Source organism: Phascolarctos cinereus, unplaced genomic scaffold, assembly GCF_003287225.1.
Source record: "Phascolarctos cinereus isolate Bilbo 61053 unplaced genomic scaffold, phaCin_HiC Scaffold_3;HRSCAF=262, whole genome shotgun sequence".
NCBI lineage: Eukaryota > Metazoa > Chordata > Mammalia > Diprotodontia > Phascolarctidae > Phascolarctos > Phascolarctos cinereus.
In genome coordinates this window covers 92,731,969-92,759,834 of record NW_027555736.1, presented here as the reverse complement: position 1 = coordinate 92,759,834, position 27,866 = coordinate 92,731,969, and the positions used below count along the sequence as shown (strand labels likewise).

Below are 27,866 nucleotides of genomic sequence, written 5' to 3'. Positions count from 1 at the left end.
ATAAAGATTAAGGAGTTGAATTAACCTCTAAGGCTCTGTCTAAATGCTATGAATTGGTGAAATCTAAATTCTCCCCCCATCCTTTGAAGAGCACTGAATTTGAAGAGGATGTGTGTTCATATTCTGGCTTTGCTGCTAACTCCGTGAGTGATCTTTGTCTTTGGTGGGTTTTTTTTTTGTTTGTTTGTTTGGCAATGGGGTTAAGTGACTTGCCCAGGGTCACACAGCTAGTAAGTGTTATGTGTAGGAAGCTGGATTTGAACTCAGGTCCTCCTGAATCCAGGGCCAGTGCTCTATCCACTGTGCAACCTAGCTGCCCCTGCGAGTGATCTTTGTCAAGCTACTTCACATCTCTGAATTTGTTTACTTATTTATAAAAATGGTGATGGTGATAGCTTGAATTTACATAGCAATCTAAGGTTTGCAAGGCTCACTTTATATAATCTTATTTGATCCTCACAAAGGGGTTGGGGGTGGTAGGGAAACAGGTGCTGCTGTTCTCCCTTTTTTACAAATTGAGGAGGCTTCAGTCACTTGCCCAAGGTCACACAAAACAGCATCAGAGGCAGGATTTGAATATGAATTTGAGTGGTCATTTTTTGTGGGAAATCTTTTGTAAAGGGGCAGGGACCTGTCTCTAAAGATGGGGCGGGAGGGCCCTGGATGGGGAGAGGCAACCTGGGTTCAAGTCTCTGCTTTACACTTCCCTGGAGTCCAGGGTTTTTTCATCTGAAACCTGAGAAGGTGGTACTATGAACGGCAAAGGACTCTGTGATATAAGGACAAGGTGCAGCCAGACAATGCACAAGGGGAGAGAAGGAAGGCAGAGAAAGAAGAGAAGGCGAAGGGAATGGAGGGGAGAGGAGGGGAAGAAAGGAGAGAAGGGAGGAAGAGAGAGAAAAAAATTTAAGAGGCTGAGTCAGAGATAGAGAGAAAAGAAAGGGAAAGGGAGGGAGGGGGGAAAGGGGGAGAGAGAGGGGGAGGCGAAGGGAGAGAAGTAGAAAGAGGAGAGGGGAGGAGAAGGGAGAAAGAAAGAAGAGTGGGGAGGTTGAGAGGGGAACGGAGGGGAAGAGAGAGGGAAAAAAAGGTGAGGGGAGTGAAGGGGAAGGGGAGAGGGAAGAGGAGAAGAAAAAGAGGGGGAGACAGAGAGACAGAGAGAGAGAGAAGTTGAGAGGAGGGGGAGAGAAAGGAAGGAAGTGGAGAGCAAGAGAGGGGAGATGAAGGAGGGGAGAGAGAACGGAGGACAGAGGAGAGAAAGAGGGGGAGGAGAGGAGAGATGGAGAGAGAGGGAAAAGGGGAGGGGAGAGGAGACATAGAGAAGGGAGAGATAGGAGAAGAGTGAGAGGCAGAGGGCAGAAAACACCAAGACCCAGAGTCAAAACAGCTCTCGCGAGGTGCGAGCTCAGGCCGTTGTCGTGTTGCCTAGCAACGCCGAGGACGCTCACGAATCTGGGGCTCACTCCAGCTGTGGTTCGGGCCAATTGCGACCATGGGGGATGGAGGCAGAGGCCGAAATAATGCCCACGAATTGTACAAATTGAAGCAGCGAGCCGTGGAGTACTATCGAATGAACGATGTGCCCCGACAGCTGGAGGATCTGCTCAATTCCACCTTTTACCTCCAACCACCCGACGTCTATGGGCACCTGGTACGCACTAGGGCTGGCGTCTTGCCCGTCTCCTAGTCTCGCTGTGCCCGGGGTTGCCCAAAGCGGCTGAGTGGAAGAGATCGCATCCCCGAAGGATGCGTGTAGTGCGCTGCGTTCTTTGGCTTTGCGGATTGGGAATGGGAAGGGCTGGGCAAGAGAGGAAACAGCTGCAGGGCACTTACTGTGTATCTGGTTAAAGACAATGGAAAAAAATAGGCGGAACTGAGAGTGAGGGAGTGTGTGTGTGTGTGTGTGTGTGTGTGTGTGTGTGTGTGTGTGTCGCGCGCCTTGGGGAGAAGAAAAGAGAGGGGGAGAGGTGGAGAAAGACTGAAGAGGGAAGGGGAAGGGAGGGAGAGAGAGAAAAAGGAAGGGAGAAAGAGAGAGAGAGATGTGTGTCTGGGGGAGGGGGGGAGAACCTAATTCACATTAATATAGAGCTTTATACGAGGTAGGTAAGTAAAAGTATTCCTATTTTATAGAGGAACAAACTGAGTTTCAAAAAGGTTAAGTGACTTGTCCATGGCCTAATACTGAGGTGTCAAGACCAAATCCCAAGGGAGGTTGTTCTGATTTCAAGTTCTTTTTTTCTGTCATAAGCCCATGATGCCGCAAGCTTATTAAAAGATATGTGAAAGAGATCAGGAAACCATAGACGTGCATTTTACTCTCAGCTTTTTTCTTGGTGGCTGTTCGCCTTGGGAGAGTCACTGAGCCTCAACTCCATCTGTTAAAAATGGAGATAATAGTAACTTGAAAACCTAACTCACAAAGTTATAGAGATTAGATTAGGCAATGCTCTTTGAATGTTAAGCACTTCACAAATGTGAGGCATTGTCATTCTTACTTCAAAGAGGCAGCATTGGGCGAAATTGCAGTTGCCAGGGTCCCGGCTCTGCCTACCTGTGGTTTATGAGACACAGGAACGTGAGATTTGAAAAACAGTCATTGAAAATTGAATGGCAACATTTGTCTCCTTCAAGCCAACAAGTGTTTATTGAACTAGGTGTCATACATTTTAGGTGCTCGATAAATGTTTGATGATGATGGGAAATACGGATTCATAAAAAGAAATATAGACCAAAGGGAGCCTTTAAAAGTTATCTCCCCTTCATTTTACCCATGAAGAAACCAAGGGGAAGACAGGTGGAAGAACTTGCCCAAATTCAGTGTTGTGTTCTTTTCAAAACACCAGTTGATATAACATAGTTCATGCCCTACTGTAGTTTACATCATATTTGGTGAGAAAAGACCTGATATGTGAAACAACTGAAGCCCTAACCAAGTTAATCGTGGTAAATCAAATAGTTGAATATATGGCACAAATTATAAACATATTAAGATTTCAGAGAAGGGAAAAATCTATTTTCAAGCTTCTCCATTTAGATTGTAAACTGCTTGAGAGCAGAGACTGTCTTTTGCCTTTTTTTGTATGCTCAGCACAATGCCTGGCACATAGTAGGTGCTTAATAAAATGTTAGCTGACTGAAAACAAAGTAGGCCATGGTAACTAAGGAAGGCTCATATTAATCATGGAACTAGGTTTAGATCTTGAAGAATGTTTAGGATTTGATAAGGCAGAAAAGAAGACACTCACTAGGATTATATGAATAGGGTCCCCAAATGATCACAAAACCAAAAGAAAGTCCAATGAGCAAATGCCTCATGGCAATTTTCACCTATTGGAAAGTCGGAGGCTTACACTACTAAAGTCTCTTCTAGCTTTGTCTATAAACTACTTCTGGCATTGTACTAAATAGTTTGGCATCATGGTTAACAGGTCCTTTGGGGCATCTTACATCCTCCTGAAGTCTAAATAAAACCATTCAATATCCATGTAACCTTGTTTTGCTGGAGTAGAAATCAAAAAGTGGATGCAATATAATTGTTTTCTCATTCCCATATAATTTCAATGAGCCCTCTACTCATTCTACAATATAAATTAACCTTCAAACTGTAAACAATGGGAAAAAATCCTTTAGATTATTTTCTTCTGTAGCATCTTCTCTGATACATTGTCGAGTTATAGTATTTGGATGTATATTCTGCGTGCTTATATTGTTTGTTTTAGAATGTGCATTATTGTCTGTTGTCTGCAGAATGTGAGCCCTTCAATTGGTACTATATGATGTTACAGTAAATGAAATGTCATCATGAGGTGGGATGTAATTTTGCTTCTTAGGCAAATTACTTCCTCTCTTTCCCCTATCTTCTAACTCTTATAATACCATTGTGAGAGGAGGATAGTTTTTCTTCTTCATTTTGCGTACTCCTCTCTTCCCTCTGTTACTGGTTTCTTTCCCATTGCAAATAAGCGATACTTTAAGAGAGCTTCCTACCTCATCTGCACTTTCCATCTTCAATTTCTTTTCTTGAAATCTCTCCAAATTACTTCTGCTGGCTCCACTTCCACAAAACTACTATTACTAAGGTTTCCAACAAACCCCTTTAATATCTAGGATTATTCATGGATTCATGGTGAGTGAAATACAGCTGCTGCATTTTTCCTCACCGTTACAATGTTAGATAAGATATCTCACTGAGAGCAATAGAAATTGTCTGACTCAGGATTCCTAGACAAAATTTATATGGATGATAACATTCTCTACTGCCAATTGACCCATGTATTTCAGATTGGGTATATTGGTTAGAGAATTAGGTTGACATTTGGGGTATACATTAAAAAATATCATGGGGCACTTTATGTTTGTTCAAAAGACATCTTTCCATGCTGTCATGCTGTCTGAAGAGGCAGAGAGCATTGGGATGAATGAACTTTTATCTCTGTACCTGAGGGAAGAGTTATTCCAACTGAGCTGTCATTGTCATGTTCAGGCATTAGGAATGGAACACAAAAAATAGATTTAATGCAAGTAGCAAAGTAAATTATGTGATTGACACTTTGAGTAAAAAGAAATTTATTAATTTTACAATGCTTATTTTTTTTTATTTTGAAGGCAAACTGCTTTTCGAAGCTTGCAAAGGCTCCTACCATCTACAAAGTAATAGGGAGAGTAGTACTGGATGGTATGGGTCATCAAACTCTCAAAGTCGAAGTATTCTGCACAGTTCAAAACCAGGTTAAGGTATGGGGCTGTGTGGTTTTCTTTATTATGTTTTATTGTGCTTTATTCATGACAGTTCTTTACTGGGCTTTGGGTTTCAAGGTACTAACAGACTAATGGTGATTTATTTAAATTGGATAATAATAATAATAATAATAATAATAATAATAATAATAATAATAATGCTATTACTTTCCCTCTGTGACTACCTCCAATATATCTTGCTTGTATGTAGCGTTTGCATGGTGTCTCCTACTTTAGACTGTGAGCTCCTTGAGAACGCAGATTGTCTTTTGTCTTTCTTTGTATCTCCAGATCTTAGCATAGCACCTGGCACATAGTAAGTGCTTTAAAAAAAATGGTAGCTGACTAACTAAAAACATTCTTAAATTCAGTCATAGTAATACTGTTTACTTACAGAGAGACAATTTGGTGTAGTTGAAAGAACACTGGGTATAAGATTAAAAGATACAGATTTGAACCCTGGCTTTGACATTTAGTGACCATGTGATTGGGACCTAATTTTTTTCACTTTTCTGTATCTCAGTTACACCATACTTAATATGAAGATGACATCTAAGGTCCTGTCCAGCTGTTACACTCTATGATTCTAAGAGATATAAATTATGTAAATAACACTATCATCTATAGTGATTTTTAAAAGTCTTTTAAAAAATATACTTAGGAGCTTTAATAGACAATAATCACTATCAGTCAACAGTATGATATGACCACCAAAACAGCTCATACATTCCTTGTCTATTTTAGTATTTTTTTTTTTATTAAAGGGGCTTACGTCTTAAAGAGGCCTATTCAATGAATGGATGTTACCTCACTCAAAGTGAGAACTTGAAAAAACCTTAGCTTAAAAGGGGCAGGGTCTCTCATTGCATCCTGGGCCATCTCCAGTCATCCTGATGAATATCTGTCCATTGGACCCAGATGGCTCAAGAGGAGAAAGTGAGGTTGGTGACATTGCGTGGACCTCTCACACTCAAATCAAAGTCAATTGCAAGTCATGTCATCATCTCCCTGATGTCATGGTCCTCTTTGAAAACGAGGGACAAAAATAACAATAACAGTATCAAGAACCAGGAAGGCAGAAGTTAACAGGATTGTAACAAAAAGCATTCCAAAGAAAAAGAAGAGCAAGAAAGCAAAATGGCTGTCTGATGAGACTTTACAAATAACTGAGGAAAGAAGGAAAGTGAAAGGAAAAGGAAAAAGGAAAAGATACATCCAACTGTGGGGGGCAGCTAAGTGGTGCAGTGGATAGAGCACTGGCCCTGAAGTCAGGAGACCTGAATTCAAATCTGGACTCAGATCGAACACTTGACACTTACTAGTTGTGTGACCTTGGGCAAGCCACTTAACCCCAACTGCCTTAAAAAAAAAAGGTATATCCAACTGAATGCAGAATTCTAGAGAATAGCAAGGAGAGATTAAAAAAAAGTTTTCTTAAATAAGCAATGCAAACAAATAAAAGAAAAAAACAGAATGAGAAAGACAAGAGATCTCTTCAAGAAAATTAGAGATATTGGGGTAGCTAGGTGGCACAATGGATAGAGCACCAGCCCTGAAGTCAGGAGGACCTGAGTTCAAATTAGGCCTCAGACCAAACACTTAACATTTACTAGCTGTGTGACCCTGGGCAAGTCACTGAACCCCAATTGCCTAAAAAAAAGGAAAAGAAAAGAAAATTAGAGATATTAAGGGAATGGTTCATGTAAAAATATGCATGATAAAGACCAAAATGATAGGGATTTAACAGAAGCAGAAGAAATTAAGAAGAGATGCCAAGAATACACAAAAGAACTATACAAGAAAGATTTTATCATTGAAGATAGTCCTAATGATGTGGTTACTGATCTAGAGCCAGATATCCTGGAGAATAAAGTCAAGTGGGCCTTAGGAAGCATTACTAACAATAAGTCCAGTGAAGTCTAGAATTTCAGCTGATCTATGTAAAATCTTAAAAGATGATGCTATTAAAGTGCCGCACTCAATATGCTAGCAAATTTGGAAAACTCAATAGTGGCCACTAGATTGGAAAAGATCAGTTTATGTCCCAAACCTAAGAGTAATTCCAAGGGATGTTCAAATTACTGAACATCTGCACTCATTTCCCATGCCAGCAAGGTTAAGCTTAAGATTCTGCAAACTAGGCTTCAGCAACATGTAAACTGAGAATTACCAGAAGAGTAGGCTGGTTTTTGAAGAAGTAGTGGAAATAGAGACCAAATTGCCAATATTTGCTGGGTAATGAAGAAAAAAAGGGAGTTTCAGAAAAAGATCTACTTCTGCTCCATTGACTACTAAAGCCTTTGACTGTGTGGATCACTACAAAATGTGGCAAGTTCTCAAAAAGATGAGAGTACTAGATCATCGTATTTGTCTTCTGCTGAGGAACCTGTGTGTGAGCCAAGAAGCAACAGTCAGAACTGAACATGGAACAACTGATTGTTTTAAGATTGGAAAAGGAGTACCTTATTTATTTAACTTATTTGCAGAGTACATCATGTGAAATGCCAGGCTGGATGGCTCAAAAGCTGGAATTAACGTTTCCAGGAGAAATATCCACAATCTCAGATATGCTGAGATACCACATTGATGGCAGAAAGAGGAATTAAGAAGCTTCTTGATGAAGATGAAAGAGGAGAGTGTAAAAGCTCATTTGATGCTTAACATAAAAACACCCTAAAAACCTAAGATCTTGACAACTAGTCCCATCACTTTTTGGCAAATGGAGAAGAAATGGAAGTAGTGTCAGCTTTTATATTCTTGGGCTCAAAGTAAAATACTTGCTCATTGGATGGAAAGCTATAGAAAATTTGAATAGCATCTTGCCCACAAAGGTCGGTATAGTCAAAGTTATCCTTTTTCCATTAGCAATGAATGTATGGCTGTGAGAATTGACTGTAAGGAAAGTGGAGTGCTGCAGAATCGATGCTTTAAAATTGTAGTTCTAGAGAATACTTGCACTCAAGAAGATCAAATCAGTCAACACTTAAATAAATCAATTCAGGCCATTCCCTGAAAGGTCAAATGCTGAAGTTAAAGATTAAATACTTTGGCCACATAATAAGAAGATGGGACAATTTGTAAAAGACCCTGATGTTGGGAAAGATTAAAGGCAAAAGGAGAAAGAAATGGCAGATGAGATGGATAGAGTGTCATGGAAGCAATGAACACAAGCTTGGACAGACTTTAAGAGACAGTGGAGGATAGAAGGGCTTGGCATGCTATGAATGATCCATGAGGTCACAAAGAATCAAGACATGACTGAACAACAAATGTACATTGCCCTGATAATCCACTGATGACCATTATTTTTAATAGCTCTCCAGAAATCTGTCTGGCCTACTCAGAACTTATTCTTTGCTTAGACCTGGAGCTCGTTTCCTGGAGCTTTTGTTTTATTTTCATTTTTTCCAATTAAAGAGGACTAGGAGTTTATTACACCCACATTTCCACAACCTAAACAGCACCCACGCTTAGCCTAACACATTGTCTTCAGATCTGTGTGTAACATTTTAAAGAAACATTGACAATTAGAAACATGTCCAAAGGAGCATGATGCCTCCTTCTTTTGGTATAGACTTTAACTGAAATATTTTAGGCACCTAACTGTTTTGTTTTGAGCCTTGACATAGCAGAATGAAACAGTGGAAAGATCACTGGACTGAGAGTCAGAAGAACTACATTCTAGTCTCAGCTTTGCCACTATGAGACTTTCCAGTTCCCCAGCCTTACAACCTAGGTGTTGTCCTCAACTCCTCACTCCTTTTCACCCCCTTACATCTAATCTGTTTTTAAGTCTTGTCAATTCTACCCTCATAACATCTCTCACATATGACCCTTTTCTGTCTAACACCACTTTTGCCCTGGTCCAGACCTTCATTATCTCACCCCAAGCTATTATTGTAGCCTTCTGGTTGTTCTTCCTGCCTCAAGTCTCTTCCCCACTCCAATAAATTTGTGCAATTGTCAAACTGGTCTTTTATTTTTCCTTTCGGGGTTAAGTGACTTGCTCAGGGTCACACAGCTAGTAAGTGTCAAGTGCCTGAGGTCACATTTGAACTCAGGTCCTCCTAACTCCAAGGCTGGAGCTGTATCCACTGCACCAACTAGCTGCCCTCAAACTGGTCTTCTTAAAGCACAAGTCTAACTATGTCAATCTTCTCCCCTCCCCTCCCCCAATGCAATAAATTTCAGTAATTCCCTATTACCCCAGGATCAAATATAAAATTCTCTGTCATTCAAAGCTCTTCATTACATGGCTGCCTCTGACCTTTCCAGACTTCTTTTTCTGATTTAATTCCACATACTCTTCAAACAAGTGTCACCAGCATTCTTACTTTCTTCACACAAGGCAATCCATCTTTCAATTCTCAACATTTTCACTGGCTTATCTCCCATGCCTGAAATTCACTCCCTCTTCACCTCTACTTCCTGGCTTCCCTAACATGTTTATAAGAAACTTCTCCCAGTCATTCTTAATGCTCATGCTTTTCTTCAGTTTATTATCTCCAACTTATTAAGTATATATCTTGTTTACGTGTCATTTCCTCTATTAAACTGTGAGCTCCTTGAGAGAAGGAACTGCTTCTTTTGCCTTTTCTTTGTATCCCCAATGCCTAGAATATGGTATAAATGCTGGCTGACTGATTAATCTGGACAAGTCATTTCCCCTCTCTGAGTCTGTTTCCTCCTTAGTAAAATGATTGATTTCTAAAGTCTTTGCCAGCCTTCATATTCTATGTTAATATAGACCTAAAGTATTGTATTACTGCTGTAAATTTTACATAAAAAGGAGCTCATTTATAAGAGCTACATTGTTGTCATAGGCAATCTTTGGTGCAATAAACTTTTATACTATATTAATACATAATTGTTAACAAATAACTTGCTTCTGTCTCAGTTCTTCCTAGAATAACAATTATTATAAAATTTATTATTGTATTAGAACCACAGATTGCTGGAGACTGGAAAGGGGCTTTAGCACTCAATTATCCAGTCTCTCATTTGGACCTCTCACCGAGATCCAAAGAAAGGAAATGATTTTCCTGAAGTCATAAGTTTGTGCCAGTCAGCACTAGTAAGCACATGTTGTGTGTCTCAGACCAGTGTTCTTTCCCCTACACCATAATTATAATACTAATTGATACTTAAAAGCACTTTGAAGCTACAAAGTATTTCATGTTCCTTACCTCATTTCCTCTTCTTAATATCCTTGAAAGATAAGAGTTGCAAGGGTCTATTAACCGCTTAATGCCGAAGCACTGATGCAATAAAAAGGGTGAGATCTAGGAATTTAAAGGGTTGATTTAGTTTGGCTTCCTAGAACAATATGACAACTTCCCTTTGTTCCCTAAAATGGTGACAAAATATCTCAATATTAGGATTTGTTACTTCAAGAAGAAAAAATGGGTTTGTTCATTTTGGTGACATTTCTCCAACTTAACTGGAAAGTAGAACCAATTTGTGTGACTTTCAGAGCATTACTTCTGCTATCATCGCTTCTCACTTGGAAGTACTGGAAACTGCCATGCCTGAGGTGGTGGATGCAGTAGAATTAGAACGTAATGAAGCCATCAGTGCAGCCGTGCAGTGGGTAAATGAGTCAATGACCGAGCTTCTGGATGGACTGGAACCGACCCAACAGGGGGTGGTGGATCAGTTACTTGCGTAAGTCTTTTGCACAGACAAGTGTCTGCTTCATTTTGGCTTCACATGCCATAGTAAAAGGTTCTCTGTTTTCTAAAGGGAGTTCTGTGAAGTCAAAGAAAAGAAGTGCTAAATTCCAGAGCTGGGATTTGAACACAGGACTTGTGACTCCGAACCCAGTGCTTCTTCCATTTACACCATACTTTTTGCACATGCCATTCATTTATTTGACAAATTCTCTTGATTCTAATTGCATGATAGGTCCCATATTTGTTGCCTCCTTTCCATTCCTACTGACACTACCAAAACCCAAGCCCTCAATACCTCTGGATGAATCTTTATAAGAACTTGCTAACTCATCTCCTTGCCTCTGGTCCTGCCTCTGTGGAGAACTCTCCACAGTTCTGTCAAAGGAATCTTCCTAATTCACTGGTCTGCTTGTGTCAGTCCTTTGCCCAAAGAATTCAATGGCTCAGTATTAAATACAAGACCAAAGAAAAGTTCCTTATCCTGGAATTCACACTTTCTGGTCTAGATCTTTCTTTTCTTATTTTATACAATTCCCCTCTACAAGATCTACATTCTATTCCGACTAGACTAATATTCTCGTCTCTGTCTGCCTCAGTTTTCCCATCTATAAAATGGGGATGATAATAGCATCTACTTTGCAGGGTTTTTGTGAGGATCACAGAGATAATATTTGTAAAAAGCACTTAGCACACAGAACACTTGGCACTTAGCATACACAGTTCCTGGCACATAGTAGGCACTACATAAATGCATATTCCCTTCCCTTCTACCCTTGAAATTAATTCCTTCATGTCTACACTTTCTGAAATCCTTCTCTTACTTCAAGATCCAGTCCCACTTTCTCCATGAAACTATTGCAGATCCTCTTCCAGCTAAAATAATCTCTGTCATCCCAATTTTGTACCTGTCGCTGACCTTTCCTACACACCTAGCATATTTTGCCTCATATTGTACCTTTGTATGATATGTGGCTTGTCATGCTATGAGTTTATAAGCTTCTTGAGGGCAAAGTGTATCATTTCATCTTTTTATCCCCAATACCTAGCATAGTATGCTACATAATAGGAAGTGTTTAATTATAATGTTTGTTGAATGAATGAATGAATGTATGACAAATAGGAAGAGCACAGTAGAAGAGGCCAGAAGACCTTTATTTGAGAGCCATTTATCTGATGTCTCTTTACTCTCTTAGCCTCTATTTCCTCACATGGAGATGATAATAAATGGAGATAATAATGCTTGTAGTCCTTTTATGAACAAAAGATATAATAAATGATAAAATGTGGCATCAACAAAATATATTATTGTTGTTGTTATCAGAAAATATACCACCACATTTTGGAATGATTGTCACCTTTTTTACAATTATATAATAAGCAAATTAATGTAGTTTCATTCTTCTTCACTTTCTAACATTGCTTTTGTTGCTATTCAGTTGTTTTTCAGTCATGTCTGACTCTGTGATCCCATTTGGGTTTTTTGTGGCAAAGACACTGGAGTAGTTTGCCATTTCCTTCTCCAGCTCATTTTATAGATGAGGAACTGAGGCAAACAGACTTAAATGACTTGACCAGGTTCACACAACAAGTAAGTGTCCTAGGCCCAATTTGAACTCACAAAATGAGTCTTCCAGACTCCAGGCCTAGCACTCTATCCACTGTGCTCCCTTGCTGCCCGCAAGTTTGTCCATTTAAATTAAAACACACACACACACACACACACACACACACACACAATTATTCAGATCAGATGTCTTCACATTTTTTATTAAAATGTCATTTTTCAAATATTTCTAAAATAAGAATCTATGGAATCTAAGCATATATTTGATTGTTTTAGGACCAAAATTAACTTCATTTTTAAAACTTTCTTTTAGCAATATCATTATTGGCCTTGGAAATTCAAATGAGGGCTTGGCTTTTCTGAAGCAATTAAAAAGTGGAGTTGATCCATGAAACACTAATAATGTCTCTGTGGGTAACTCTACTACATGACAAAATGATATTCTTGAAAAGGGTATTATAATAGAATGTTTGTGTCCCCATCCAGGAACTTTTTTGCAAACAAAGTACAAGAAGATAAAGAGAGTAAAGAATTAGAACTGAGTCTGGAGCAGCCATTGTCCTCAGCATCTATTGCACCCCAACCATCACCACCACCACCTCCAAAGAGGAAAGGACAAAGAGGTTCGAGCTTTGTTAATTCATGCAAGGTTCTTTAGCCTTTGTGTGAGAAAGGAGGGATAAGAGAGTCTCTTGATTCTTTTGACTTAGATTCTGTCTCTGTGGTCACTGTGGGGCAGATCTGAGCTAGACTTTGTAACTACCCGTCATGGAATTATGTCTCATCCTTACTAAAGTGATAGATCACCAGAAAGCAGCAATCTGTGCGAGGAAATTTCCTTCTCCTTAAAAGACTTTCCATGGTTTATAAGCCATTACTGTTCCCTCCTTCCATCTTCTCTGCCCCTTCCTTATAACTCCCCAGATAAACAACAAAGCATGACTTGTGCTTGTTGGCAGACTAGAAACCCATACTCTATTCGGGGGCAGGTCTCTAAGTAGGAATAAAATAGCTCCTCCAGAAGGGAGCTTCCCTAAGCTTGAGCATGACCGTGCTTGCTTCCTGTCACACATTCATCCTTGCTGGTTTGGTCTCAAATGAATGTGAAAGTATAGAAATAACTCCCAAAGGCTATGTAAACTACCAATTATAGCTATAATAGTATAAAAATAGTTCCACTAAAAAGAAACATAAACATCTAACAAAACAATCAACAACCAAAAAGGTTCAAGAAAATGTCTCCCATGTCCACTTAGCACATGTTTGTGTCTCCAATCTTCCAGGCAAGAAGGAGATTATTCCAGAGAAACCAATACCACCAGCAGAGCCTCCTGAGCCCATACTCCATGGAAGTATGGCCATAGGGGCTGTATCATTAGCTATGGTTAAAACATGTGCCACGCTGACCAACACACCACTGTATTTAAAAATTGCGTCACTGAAATACAAACAGGTCAGTATCTGTTGCAGGGTGAAGTTAGTGGCACAGTCAGCACTGCACTTTTTGTGACTCTTGTTTTCACATGTCTGTCCCCATTTCTAGGAATCACCAAGAGCACTGACTCTTCCATTATTGATGGTCACCATGCTCAGCTGTGGAAAGTCATCATTGGGAAAACTCAATCTGATGAAAGAAGTGATCTGTATTCCACACCCTGGATTAACAGTTCAACAAGTATTTCAGTCTGTCTCGCAATTTTTGTAGAAAAATACTCTGATTATCAATGCATTTTTCTTCTAGGTCCACTAGATTTATGGCCCCAGAAGTGGAGGAATTAAAGGAGAGAAATGGAAAAAGCTTTCTGGAAGGGACATAGTAAAAGGAAGAGATGTCACAAAGTAGAGCATGAATCAAAATTAGACCATATCCATTTATACATTTTATTAAATATTCTACAAATGGAATATGTGCATCTAATCAGCCAATTTTCCCTAATACCTAATTAGTTACATAATAGCAACACTAACTGATTAGGGAAGCTGGCGTTGGTTTATCAGTGGAAAATACACCAGGCTTGGGCAGCTAGGTGGTGCAGTGGATAGAGAACTGGGCTTGGAGCCAGGAGAATCTGAGTTCAAAGATGGCCTCAGATGTTTACCAGCCGTGTGACCCTGGGCAAGTCCCCTAACCCCTATGTGCCTCAGTTCCTCATCTGTAAAATGGGGTCACACTGAAAAAGACTGTCAAACCACTCCGATAGCTTTGCCAAGAAAACCCCAAATGGGGTCATGAGGAGTCTAAAACAACTGAATAACACAATTTCTCTTTGCTGATAGTCTGTCCTTTCCATGATGTAGCAAATATCTATATTTTAGACTTTCATGACAAAATGGGAATAATCAACCAATTAAAAAACATTTATTAATCTCCTATGTGCCAGACATATATGTTCTAGGCACTGGAGAATGGAAGACAGAAATGAAGCAGTCCTTGCCCTGAAGGCCTTTACATTCTAACAGGGAGACCATATGGCAAACAATAAATAAATAAACAAATAAACAAACAAATAAGTAAATAAATAAATAATAAATAAACGAACAAACAAATAAATGAACAAATAAATAAATGTGTGTATGTATATAATAAGTGTAGGTTATAATATACATGATATAATAATGCATAATGACAAACATATGTAATATGTTTATAAAGTAAATACAAAGAGTTTGGGGAGAGGGTGGAGAGGAGGAAGGGGAACACTGCAAAGTTAAATTGTGCAGTGGATAGAGCCCGGATCCAGAATCAGGATGACTTGAGTTCAAATCTTGCCTCAGAAACTTAACTGTTTCAGACCCTATCTATGTGATCCCAGGCAAATTACTTCATTTCTCTCTAAGTTTACTCATCTGTGAAATGGGGATAATAACAGCACCTACCTCTCAGAGTTATTGTGAAGATAAAATGGGTAATATTTGTAAGGTGACACATCGATCTTAAAGCACTATATACATGTAGTGCATTAAGACTGACGAATCACTTTATAAATATCTGCTATTAGCTTCTGATGTCGCCATTGTCATCATCATCGTTGTTGTTTGTTGTAGCTGGAAGGAGCAGGAAAGGTTTTCTGTAGAATGCAATTCTTGGGCACAGTCTTGAAGGAAGTCGGGGACACATAAGAGACAAAGGTGTGGTGGAAGTATATTGCAGGTATGGCGATGTATACAGTCGATACAAAGGCACAGGGACAAGAGATGGACAGTTGTGTCTGAGGAACAAGAAAGCCAATTCCCCTGAACTACACAGAGCATATGAATGGCAGTAATGTGTTCTGAGCAGAAATCAGAGCTTTTTTTAAAAGTAGCTATATATGTTCAGTGTAAACTTTTCCATTCAAAATACACAAAACTGCATTTTATAAAGATAATGGTTTCATTTGCAGGGTATCACAATGCTTCTAGAAATTCAGAAACAAATTATAAAGATTATTGACAAAGTAAGTAAAAAGGTTTAATTACTGCTTAATGTGTTAATATATACTCATACACTTTCTAGCATCAAATCTAGCATATATTTTATGGAATTATATAGACACTTACTGTTCCAGAAAAATGTACTGTCTTTTCTACTGGGTCATTTTATCAGCTATGTTTATATATTGTCTAATGGGTGAGGGTCCCAATTTTAGTTTCATATAGAGGTTTCACTGAGATTTCAAAGGGAAATGATCCAATGTAGGGCCTTGTCCGATTTTGGAGGGAACAGTTCTATGGCTCCATGACCCTAATATCACATGCTGAATGTAAGAGAAAACTCTAGCCTCTGGAATATGAAATAAGAATCTTCCATGGGAGGGAGTAAGAACTTGGTCTGACTTTAAAATAGTAATAAAGGAAGAGTACTTTTGACACTGACTTTTGGAGACAGAATCACGTGTATGAAACCTAGACTAAGGTGCTTGTTAATGGCCACCATTTTCTAATTAACCATACTGATGAAAAAGACCTACACCCCTTCCCCCAAAAATGAATTTAAAAAATAAACATTTGAATTAATAAATGTTGGAAGTCAGCAATACAAGAGACCTTGAAGATTCTCTAGTTCAGCTTACATGATTTTACAAGTGAGGAAACAGCCCCAGAAAAGTGAAATGATTTACCTGAGGTGACACAGAAAGTTGATGGTAGAATCAGGCCTAGGAACCCAAGGCTCCTGACTTCTGGAGGTAAAAGCAATGCTTTTTTCCTTTATACCATGCTTCTTTTGAAAGGAGATGTAACAAAATTCCAAGTGTTTAAACACAAAAAATTGTGACAATTACGTTACTTGACCAAATTCTCTTAAAAGAGGTTTTACAGGTTAGAATACTAACAATGCAGAGAGAAAAATGTTATTTTAAGGGGGTAAGGTGGCATCAGATTTTTAAAAATAGTTAAGCACATCCATCCATTAGTTCTTCATTTTAAATCCATTTTGAAAAATGGACTGAAGAAATGGAATATTTTCAGTGGGTAATGACTGTCATCAGTCACATTAAAGCTCAAATCAACACAAAGCATTTATGAAAATGATTGAAGGCACCAAAGACATGACTTCTCTTTTCAAAGTGGAAAATGCCAAGTCTAGGACCATAGTTTATTGCCATCACTATTCTTTGCTTCAGTTACAGAATGCTTGGTACTGATGTTTTGGGCCAATGGGGGTTGGTGGAGATAAGTGACAATCACATTTTTTCCCCTAGATTCTTTCCCTGTAACTGCATGGACCACTCCATGAGGTTATTGAATGGCTAATTCTTGCTAACAAAAAGTTTTATTTGTTAAATTTGGATTTTTAGTTTAGTTTAAAAAAATAATCCATCTATAAAGAAACATTCATTCTGGAACACATTTTCATATTTTTTTCACTAAGTAAATGATGGAAATCTGGTTCTATGCCATTATTAAACAGAAATTCGATGAACTGAGAGAATAAAGCTATATGTTTTTGCCAATCAATCAAATATTAATTGAGCCTCTAGTAGGTACAAAGCACCACAGGGAAGGGAAGATGAAAAGAACTACATACGCTGACACTCTGGCCTTCTGTAATCTTGTGTGCTCATACATCGCTATGTGGAGGTGACAGTGGGAAGCAGACAGAGGATGAATGCTACATGTGTACATTTATGACATATGACTATAAAAGAATAAGAATGTTTTTTCAACAGATGGACAAGAACTCATTAATCTAAGTGCATGTAGTTCCCTTTAAAGCAATCACTTTGGAAGGCTATATACTTATTCCAATAATGCTTCCATAATTCCAGGTGCTTTTGGACTCCTTTTTTATAACTACCTTCAAGAGCCCCTTTATAAGACACACAAGACAACCATGCTCACTATTTTGTAGTCATATTTTGCTTTTTTTGAGCCCTAAGGAGTTTTATCCAGGTTGATCATACGCACCTTACCAAGTTTGGCTCCAAACTGACTTTTGGCTTTTTCCAAAAATAAAATCCACCTTCAGAGGATGGTGATTTGCCACCATTGAGGAGATGGAAAAAACAGAACAACCAATCCCATATTGTAAACCCGGCAGACAGTTCCTCAAAAGGAAATTGCTGTATGGTCCCACCTCATATGTATGTATATATGACTATGGGTAATAGATGTGGTCACAAAGGTTGGACACCAAAGAAAGTCTTTAGTCCCCATCATATTCGTTCCCAATTGACAGATACTCAGCCACATGCCAAAAAAGTTTTGGGAGACATTGACAAGAGTTCATACATGTTTATTAAAATGTTCAACATTCACTTTCTAGGTAAAATTCTCATGGGTTACACAAATAAAAACCTGATCCCAGAGATATAAACAGAGAAGTTGCAACAAATATAGATAAAACCTGTGGTGTTGTATTGTTGCTGTGATGCTTAGAAAGCAAATATGATGGTTGCTTCTGCTGATGTGTTTCTTTGAATCCCATATGATTCTTGATCAGCTTTCTTTCTTCTTTCTCACAGCCCCATACTCCAAAACCAGAGACCAAAAAAAGCCATAATGGAGGAAAAAAAGGTTCTGTAAGTAAATCAATCAATAAACATATATTAAGTGCCTATTATGCTGTGCTAATCACTAATGAATTTGGATTCCAAACCTTGTAAATAATTCTACAGATATTTGGGCATATTCTTTTCTTTCTGTGTTAAATCAAATTAACCAATGGTTTATCTATCTTAATGTTTTTTTTTCTTTTTTATAAAACCAGTTCCTAGTTTTATTTACTGGCTCAACAATTTCTTTTTTTTTAAATTAAGTTTACTTTATTAAATTTACAAAGCAGTACAAGTTACTTCTAATATTTTATTCACAACTGGCTGGTTGGTCAGAAATAAATAATAATAACTGCAAATAGACTTTTTTTTCAAATAGAGAGAAAGCAAATTCAAAAAACAGTATTATGGTAAAAAAAATCGATAAAAGTCAGAGTTGTAGTAAAAGTTCATTTCTATCAAAGTTCCAATCTAGCTCTCCTAGTTTTAATCATTCCTACTATAAGGCTTTGTCATCACTGCTCAACAATTTCTTGCTTTCAATTTTATTACTTTTACTTTTGGTTTTCAGGATTTCAGATTTGGTGTTTAATTGGGGATTTTTAATTTGCTATTTTTCTAGGTTTTTTTAGTTACTTGCACAATTCATAGATCTGCTCTTTTTCTGTTTTATTGACATAAGAATTTGGAGATATAAATGATTCCTAAATACTTTTTAGCTGCATCCCATACATTTGACACGTTGTCTCATTGTTGAGAGTCTCCTTAATGAAATTATTGATTTTTCTATGATTTGTTCTTTGGCCCAGTCATTTTTTAGGATTAGATTATTTGGTTTCTAATTAATTTTTAATGTCTTTCTATTGCTATATGGGCATATTCTTGCACTAGGAAGAAATATAACTAGAGTCTTTTGAAACTTGGGCCCTCTCCCAAGGCAACAATCTAAGTCCTGACAGAATGCCTCACGTCTTCTCCACAAGTATTTTATTTTTCAAACTTGTGAGAAGGGTTAGGACATTTGATAGGTACAGGGCTCCAACAAGTGAATCAAGCTGTTCTTGGAGATAAAACCTTGCATAAATAGGCTGCCTACTTGTTAACACCAGCAGGCTGCTGGCTTGGTGAAATTTTAGAAAGTGGTGATAACCATGTAAGTGAAATAGGATTATTCCTAGAACTTCTACAAGTGAAGGGCTACCCACTAGTAACTCATTCAGACTTATATCAGAGACAGCCAGGACCTAAATAAACCAGAGCACTATAGAACATTTCCACCTGCCCTTTTACCTCAGTTGAGTTGCAAAAAAACTTTTCAAAGATACTGCTGCCATGAATTCATATTGGGTCAGGAAAGCCAAAGAGTAGCATCCATCTTGTTGACAGTATAACAGCAAGAAACATATCTTACAATGAAAGTTTTGCAACAAAGATATCCCCTAAAAACAGGATATGATGAGTCAGTAACACATTCAGAAAACTTGATTTTACTATTATATTCTCATGAAAAGGGAGGGTTCTAAAAACTTTAAATAGCTAATTTCCACCAACATAAACCAATTCTCTAACAACTGAAGATGACAACCTAGTGAGGTTGGTAGAGCAAATATTATTGCTCTAATTTTCAGACAAGGAAACTGAGATTCCATGACATTAAGTGACCTGCTTGTGGTCCCATACCTAGAATATGTTAAAATCAGAATTCAAACCCAGATTTCCTGACTCCATGTCTATCTACTACAACATGATACTTCATTTTTAACCTATTTATTGTGTACTTTTGAGGATGACTACCTTATGTCCCACTTGGACTATTCATTTGTGGTACTTAACTGTGCCTAGGGAGAGGTCAGAACTATTTATACATCTAATGTCATTTGGACTTGCCTTATGAGTGGAACAGACCTCTATCAAAGCCCCTTTCCCCTCCAGGCCTTTCCCCACTGACTGCCTGGGGTCTAAAATAAAATTTCAGAACTTCATCTCATTAACTTAAGACTTTGATTTCTGTTAAAATTTAAATCTCTGTGGCTGAAGTAACACTTTTTACTTGCCATCAATCGACCAATCAGTAAACATTTACTAAGCACCTACCATGTGCCAGGCATTGCGCTAAAGTGGTAGAGATACAAAAAGAGGCAAAAGACAGTCCCTGCCCTCAAGGAACTCAAAATCTAACGGAAGAGGCAACAATATTACCCTAGTATGAATGAGGATCACAAATCCAAGGTCCCACTAAAGTAGGTATGAGGTACAGAATGGGAAAGTTCCAGCTCCCAAAATGAAATTTGCCTTTTGACAACTGAGGAGTAGATGGTACGTACTATGACAGTGGATACTGAGAAGTAGAGAAACAATATGCAATATGCACAGCTAAGCAGGGAAAATCATGCCCACAGATGAATATGGAACTATCACCAAATCTTCTACATCATTAAATTTGCTTCCTGATACAGAAAGCTAATGTTGGAGGGGCAGGGAGCTAGCTCCATATACCACCAGGGGCATCAGCTTTTCTAGGTTATGCCAATTTACAAAGTATCCTTCTGCAATATAACATGTTTTAGTCACACATACTATTATGGTTTGTCTTGCAGACTCAAATAGCTGGCAAACTGTCCTATATAGGTTGCTTATCAATCAACTATGATACTATTGAACAGCCATTGCTCTTAATACAAGGAATCTGTGGCAACCTGGGACTGGAGCTAGGAATCAACTTGTATCTAGCCATAAATTGTGCTGCACATGAATTGATTGACTATGTAAGTTTTGCTTTTGGTATCTTTACATTTTTAGTCTCCTGTGTTAAATTAATGCTTATAAAAGATAATAATGTACGTTGAATAAATGGTGGTATGAGAACTGTATTTATGAGTCAGAAGACATGAGTTTTATTCTCTTCTCCACAATAGCCTAGCCATAGACTTTGGGCAAATCACTCATCTCTCTTGATATGTAGTCTCAAATTGGCCATTCAATGTGTTATTTTGCATATCACTTCACCTGTCTGGCTTCAATTTCCCAATCTATAAAGTGTGGGGACTGGAAAATAAGGGTAACGTATATAAAGTGCTCTGCAAACCATAATGTAATATATAAATGTGAGCTATCTTTACACATCATCATCATCATTGTTAGAGCTTACTTTTCTAGAATTTTGCAGCTGCATAACTCAAGTCCTTGGATGTTGAAGAGTGGACATCATTTCTCTGAAGTGATCCCCAGCAATCTCTTCCTTCCTCTGTCTCTGTGAATAAGTGATCCTTATCCTTGCAAAGGCAAATCCCTCTACTTGCGTCCTTGATCCCATCACCTCCTGTCTCTCCAGCAAATTTTCCCTGTATCTAACTTTCTCTCTCTCTCTCTCTTTCTCTCTCTCTCTCTTTCTTTCCCTCCTGCCTAAAGATACACTCAAGTCTCCCCATCCTTTCAAAACAAAACAAAACAAAACTCACTAGATCCAGCTGTCCCCACTATTTTCCTACATCTCATATCCCTTTCTGAGCTAAACTCCTTGGGGAAACAAGTCATTTGTACTGGCTGCCTCCATTTCTTCTCTCACTTTCTTCTAAACTCTATGCAGTCTGGCTTCCATCCTCATTATTCAACTGAAAACTCTTTGTCCAAAGTTACCAGTGGTCTCTTAGTTTCTGAGTCTAATGGTCTTATAACGTTTAACACTGTTGACTACTCTTTCCTTCTGAATACTCTCTCCTTTCTGGATTTCCATGACACTGCTTTTTCCTGCTTGATTTTATTCGGTTTATTGTCTTTTGATTTTTCTCCTATTTAGCTGCCCTTTTTCAGTCTCCTTTGCTGGATCTTTGTCCGTATCATGTCTCTTAACTATGAGCATACCTCTAAGGTTCTATGTGGAGTCTACTTCTGTTTTCTTGCCATAATCTCTAGCTTAGTGAGCTCATCAACTCTCATGGACTCAATTATCATCCACATTCATATGATTCCCATCCTTGCTAGTACAAACACTAACCAATTAGTAACTTCTACCAATGGACAAAGAAGACTTAGATCAAGCGATTGCACCCCCAGACGGCTCTGCTTCCAGCCCAGCCCTTGCAGCCATCATCTCTGTGGGATGTGACCTGGCAGCTGCTTCTTCAGGGACTGCAGAGCCCACCTCATCAGCAGCCACAGCTACTGAGGACCCAGAAAAGAAAGTTCTGGGCCCCCAAAGTCCTTGGCACTGTCATGTGGTCCAATATCAGAAATGGACACAGTTTTATCAGTGGAAATTATATCTCAAAAGGCATATTACCTTTTCCATCTCAGTTGGAACTAAAACTTCCTCCATTTATTAGTTTCCCTTTTTAAAATCTAAGCTTCTCAAGAGCAGGGACTGTCATCACCTTTCTACTTGTACCTCCATTGCCTTGAACAGAGCCATTGCCTGATTTTTCAGCTTTCATTCATTCACTTATTCATCTATATATGTAGCTCTAGGGTCTCTCATGAGCTTCAGTTCCATGCCACCAACTGATAGCCAAGCATTTCAAACTGGATGTCCCATAGGCGTCTCAAACCGAACATGTCCAAAACATAACTCAGCAACTTTTCCCCCAAGCCCACTTTTCTTCTAAACTTCCTTATCACTATTGAGGATTTCATCATCTTTCTACTCCTGGAGGTGCATAAACTTGGTGTCATCCTGGATTCTACTCTCACTTCTTCCCATATCTAGTCAATCACATCATTTCTGTCCCCACAACATCTCTTCTATCTCCATTCCCACAGCTAGCACCTTACAGCCAGGCCCTCATCACCTCTCACCTGGACTATTGCATTAGGCTCCTAATTGTCTTTCTGTCTCTAGTCCATACTCACACATCCCTCTCATATGCCCCCTTCTCTTATTCATGTGGCCACCACTCAAAGTCAGGCCCTCATCTCCTCTCGTGTGGACCATTGTCATCACTTTCTAATTGGTCTCCTGCCTCTAGTCCATTATGCACATGGCTATGATTGATTTGCCTAAAGCTCAGATCTCACCATGTCATCCCTCCTGCTAAATAAACTCAAGTGGTTTCCTATTACCTCTAGGAGAAAATACACTTCCTCTGTTTGGCATTTAAAGCCATTCACAACCTGGTGCCAATCTACTTTTTCAGCCTTATCATGCATTACTCCTATCCACACATTCTATGGCCAAGCCAAACTGTATTCAAAACAAAATAAAACAAAACACTTGCCCATATATGTGATGCTACCAGATCATTTTGAAAGTATTCCTCTTAGTAGGGACTCTTTTTTTTTCCAGCTCTTGATATGGTCAGAATTTAATGTTACCACAACCACTTAAATGTTCTTCTTAGTTCTTATGGCTGTTATAGTTTCTTTTGAATGAAGGTTATGTTTCCATCTTGTTCAAAGTACCATATTAATTTCTAAAAGGAAATTATACTGGGGATTTCTGCTGTAGGATTATAGCTCTTAATGGCCTTCTTGCTGTTCTTAACATGGAATGTTCCTCATCTCTGTGCCTTTGCATCGGCTCTCTCCCCCTGCTTGCAATTCTGCCTCTTAGAATCCCTGGCCTCAAGACTCATCTCAAGCTCCACCTTCTGCAGGAGGCCCCAGTTGTTACTTCTGTTCTAAGGCTCCCCTTCTCTTTACTTTGTATATGCCTACTTACATTCACATTTTCTTCCTCATTATAATGAAAACTTTGAAGCACAGTACTATGTTTTGCTTTTCTTTTTCATATGTCTAAATACATGGTACAGTGCCTGGCACAAGGAAAACACTTAATAATGCTTCCTCATTGACTGATTTGATCATACATGGCTGATTCAGTGTAGTGATGCACACCTATAATCCTGCTCCTTGAGGAGGCTAAGGTTTGTATATCTCTGGAGTCTCTGAGTTCTGAGCAGCAATGGGCTATACCAATCAGATGTATACACTAAGTTCAGGATTAATATGGAGAAAATCAAGGCTCTTGTCTCATTCAGTAGTGGGATTAGGCCTGTGAATAGTCCTTGCATTAATAATTCTGGGTAAGATGGGGACACCAAGTCTTTAAAAAAAATACACAGTGGAACATAGAAAATTTGGGTGGTATTCTGGAAGATGAAATGAAATCTAATCCTTCAAGTCAATTTCTCATAAAAATCATAGTGTTGTTAAAGCTGGAAGGAGCCACAGAAATCGTATAACCAATTTTGACAACTGAGGAAATGATTCCCAGAAAAGTCAGGTAATTTTCCAAGAGTCATACAGCAAGTCAGAGACCAAGCTAGGACTAGAACCCAACATTCCTTATCCTGTGACATTTCTCCTAGTTAGTTCACAGCTAATGGTTTTGGGGATCCACAGTTTCAAGTGAGGGACTTTTTATTAGAGTGACATGCCATTTTAATGATAGGATTGGAACCAAAGTGCTAGTTAGTCTGTGCTATTGTGGCATAGAATCATTACCTCCACATACATGTGCACCTGTTTCATATTCTTTTTCAATATTTCACAAGCCCAATGGTTATTTTACATCCCAGGCTGTTTAAGAACAGAAATATAACCTACCTACAATGACAAAGTTGTTTGCATATTGTTGATGGAAAAACTAAACTCTATAGTTAGAGTCTTGTGAGTGGGCAGGGTTCTCACTGTTGTTCTCTTGTTCCATGAACTTACTTCATTTTATTGTTCTTGTACCCAGACAGTCGGGTGTCTGGCACCATTTAAAAAACCTAAATCGAAGTAATTTTTCCATCCACTCTGTACCTCCAGGTTTCTCTCTGTGTATAAGGCTCCCTTTAAAAACAGTGGGAAGAAATCTGTGGGGTCCTAAGGGGGATGTGAATCTGGCTTATAGCAGCTATTTCATTTCAAACAGCATTGACCTTTTCCCCAGGTCCATGTTAACAGCTACTATTTGACATAAAATATGAAGGGTTTTTCTCCCCCAGATGAATACAATCTGAAATAATCTGTTTTACTAGACCTTTCTAGGTTTCTTACATCTTACTCCCCTTCACATTCTGTGTAATTCAGAGGCACTGGCCTTGCTGTTCCTCTCACAAGACAGTCCATCTCTCTCCAGACTTGAGGCGTTTTCACTGGCTGGTCCCCACACTTGGAACGCCGTTCCTCCTTCTTTCAGATCCCAGCTAAGGCCCTGTCTTCTGCAAGAATCTTTTCCTCATCTCTCATAATGCTAATGCTTTCCTTTTGAGATTATGGCCAGTTTATCCTGACTATAACTTGTTTGGGCATAGTTGTCTACATTTCATCTCCCCAGTTAGACTGCGAGCTTCTTGAGAACAGGGACTATTTCTTTTGTAACATCAGTGCTTAGCACAGTGCTTGGCACATAGTAGACACTTAATAAATGCTTGTTGACTTACCCTGATTCCATGAACCTGATTAGGAAGACACCATACTCTAGGGGCAACACTAGGTGTGAAATCCTTGTTTTCTCACTTATTAGTTGTGTGCCTAAGTCTATTTTCCTATCTGTAAAATGGGCATAATAACACTTACCTAGGAGTCTTGTGAGGAAAGTATTTTGTAAACCATAGAATATTATAATAGTTCACATAGGTATTACTTTTCAACTACAACTTTGATATGAAAAAAGTATTCACCATCCTCATCCTTGGGGCAGCTAGGTATCGCAATGGATAGAGTGCTGGGCCTGCAGTCAGAAAGACATGAGTTCAAATCCAGCCTCAGACACTTACTAGTTGTGTGACCCTGGGCAAGTCACTTAACCCTGTTTGCCTCAGTTTCCTCATCTGTAAAATGAGTTGGAGAAGGAAATGGCAAACCACTCTAGTGTCTTTGCCAAGAAACCTCTAAAAGGGGTCACGAAGAGTAAGACATGACTGAAATGACTGGACAACAACATCCCCGTTTTATTCTAACTTTTTACTTCTCTATATCAGACTAGAGGAAAGTATGAAGTGACAACAGGAGTATTCAAAAATCCATGTGAGATGGTTGATATTTATGTGGACCTGATCAATAAATTCCCTTCAATTACTGCATTAATTGATCCTGTGAGGAAAGAGGTAAGTAAGGATTGCTTAGCTCATGATTATAAAGTAGGATCATAAGATGATAAATTTAAAGCTGGGGCCATCTAGGCTGAATCTGTCATTTTACAGATGAGGAATCAGGCCCCAGAGAGGTCCAATAGCTTACCCAAGGTCACACAGGTGGCAATGCTAGGATTTGAACTCATGGCCTCTAGTACAGTGCTGGGGTGGGGTAGTATTGTATAATGGAAAAAGTATTGGAACCGTAGTCAGATGACCTGTATCCCTGCTCTACCTCTGAATCTTGATTTTCTCATTTGTAAAGCAATACCTCCACCCTCTATCTGACTCAAACAGGAATTATAAGGATCATGGGATAATATATTAAAAGGTCAAATACATATGTATATTATTTTAAAAAGAACTAATTAATTTCGATGCCACTAGTTCCTTGTCTTTGATCATTTGGACTTGTATTGTTGGCATTTAGCCTTGTACCATTTTAAACAAGATGACTCAGCAGACAGATAATGAAAACACACTTACTTGGGGTGATATCTATTTACTATATACAACTCTGGACTTACTTTCCTATCCTACAGGTACACTAGCAGGTAGGGCTCCTTGAACAAAGATGGCTATCTCTCCACCTCAAGATTCTAGGGATATTCTGAGGGACTAGCATGACTCTATTCTAATGTTGTCAACTCAAATCTCCATTCTGGTGTATATTCACTCTAATATCATTCCCCAGTGATTAGTACACTTGGTTTTATTTAACCACTTAATATCAAGGAGCTTTTTGACAAAGGAATAGTTAGTGCAACAATTCAGCAAGATGAGAATTTTCAAAGCATTTGCCATCAAACTGGAACTTACACTCTCCCATCTACCATCTCAGTCCCTGGGAAGAGAAGGCTCAAATGTAAAGCAGTTTCAATTCACCCCACTGAATAGTCACTAGCATAATTGATTAATGAACTGCTGTTGCTCCCACTGAACTTCCTTCAATTTATACTGGGCCGAATATAGTACTTGGACCTTCAAGCTTCACTGTCTGCCTTCTAGCAAATCCTGCTTCCAGACTTCTGGCTCTAGATAGTCTGACCTTTTGAAGCTCATGTGTTTGTAGACATCTCCAATACTTCTTTACTAAAAGTAGGAAGAGTAGACACAACAGAGAAAGAAGCCAAAACAGGCCCACATGCTCATGAGCCATATGGTAGTAAGCCCCTGTGAGACAAAGGTGTGAGGTCTCTATCCTCTACCAAGGGCTTATGGCAGTCCTTCCCTCCTCATACGAATACTGCCAAGCAAGAAAGAACAATAGCAGGAAATTCACTTTGACTGGTTAATACCTTTTGAACACCCCTCAGTTTGGGCTCAGCAATGAATCAAAAGTCTGTCTTTTCAGAGCGCAGATTGGGACCAGTTACAGAATATTTGGGCATGCTCCAAATCAGGCACCGTTACATTCGATGACGCCTTTCTGGAAGCAGGTTCCCCAGCTTCTTCCACTGGGCTGGCAGCAAGCAGAGTTAGCTACACAGGCTCTGAGGGTGGAGGTCCACTGATCAGACCCCTATAACATTACTTAAGGCTAAGCGTCCTTTTAGCAGTGACTACTTATGTAGAAACACATCATTGTTAGGTAAGGAGAGTTCCTGTTTTGAAGATCCGCTAATAGGGTAATCATGTGCATTTTATCTACTCCCCAAAGGAAGAATGAAAAATCATGAGTTGGAAAGGGTTTTTGTGTAAAAGATCAGAAGACCCAGAATTGTAAGATTTTACAGATTGTGTCCAACACTCCCATTTTACAGATGAGAAAACAGGCTCAGGAAAGCTATGATTTGTTGTCACAAGTCATGAAGCTGGGGTATGAATTTAGCCAAATCCAATGCTCTTTTCACAATATTCCAAC

General features: G+C 38.8%; 1 protein-coding gene across 1 annotated transcript in view; it reads left to right on the top strand.

The window, feature by feature from the left end:
• The first annotated feature begins 1,435 nt into the window (after positions 1–1,435).
• Positions 1,436–27,866, top strand: part of ENO4 (enolase 4) — a 36,846-nt gene continuing 10,415 nt past the window's right edge. Inside the window, exons 1-10 of the mRNA XM_020988168.2 lie at positions 1,436–1,648; positions 4,603–4,731; positions 10,208–10,398; positions 12,457–12,593; positions 13,254–13,423; positions 13,514–13,645; positions 15,354–15,407; positions 17,916–17,972; positions 20,543–20,710; positions 25,850–25,975. Of these exons, the coding sequence (XP_020843827.1) occupies positions 1,490–1,648; positions 4,603–4,731; positions 10,208–10,398; positions 12,457–12,593; positions 13,254–13,423; positions 13,514–13,645; positions 15,354–15,407; positions 17,916–17,972; positions 20,543–20,710; positions 25,850–25,975 (1,323 nt within the window). The 5' untranslated portion in view covers positions 1,436–1,489. The remainder of the gene's footprint in view (positions 1,649–4,602; positions 4,732–10,207; positions 10,399–12,456; positions 12,594–13,253; positions 13,424–13,513; positions 13,646–15,353; positions 15,408–17,915; positions 17,973–20,542; positions 20,711–25,849; positions 25,976–27,866) is intronic.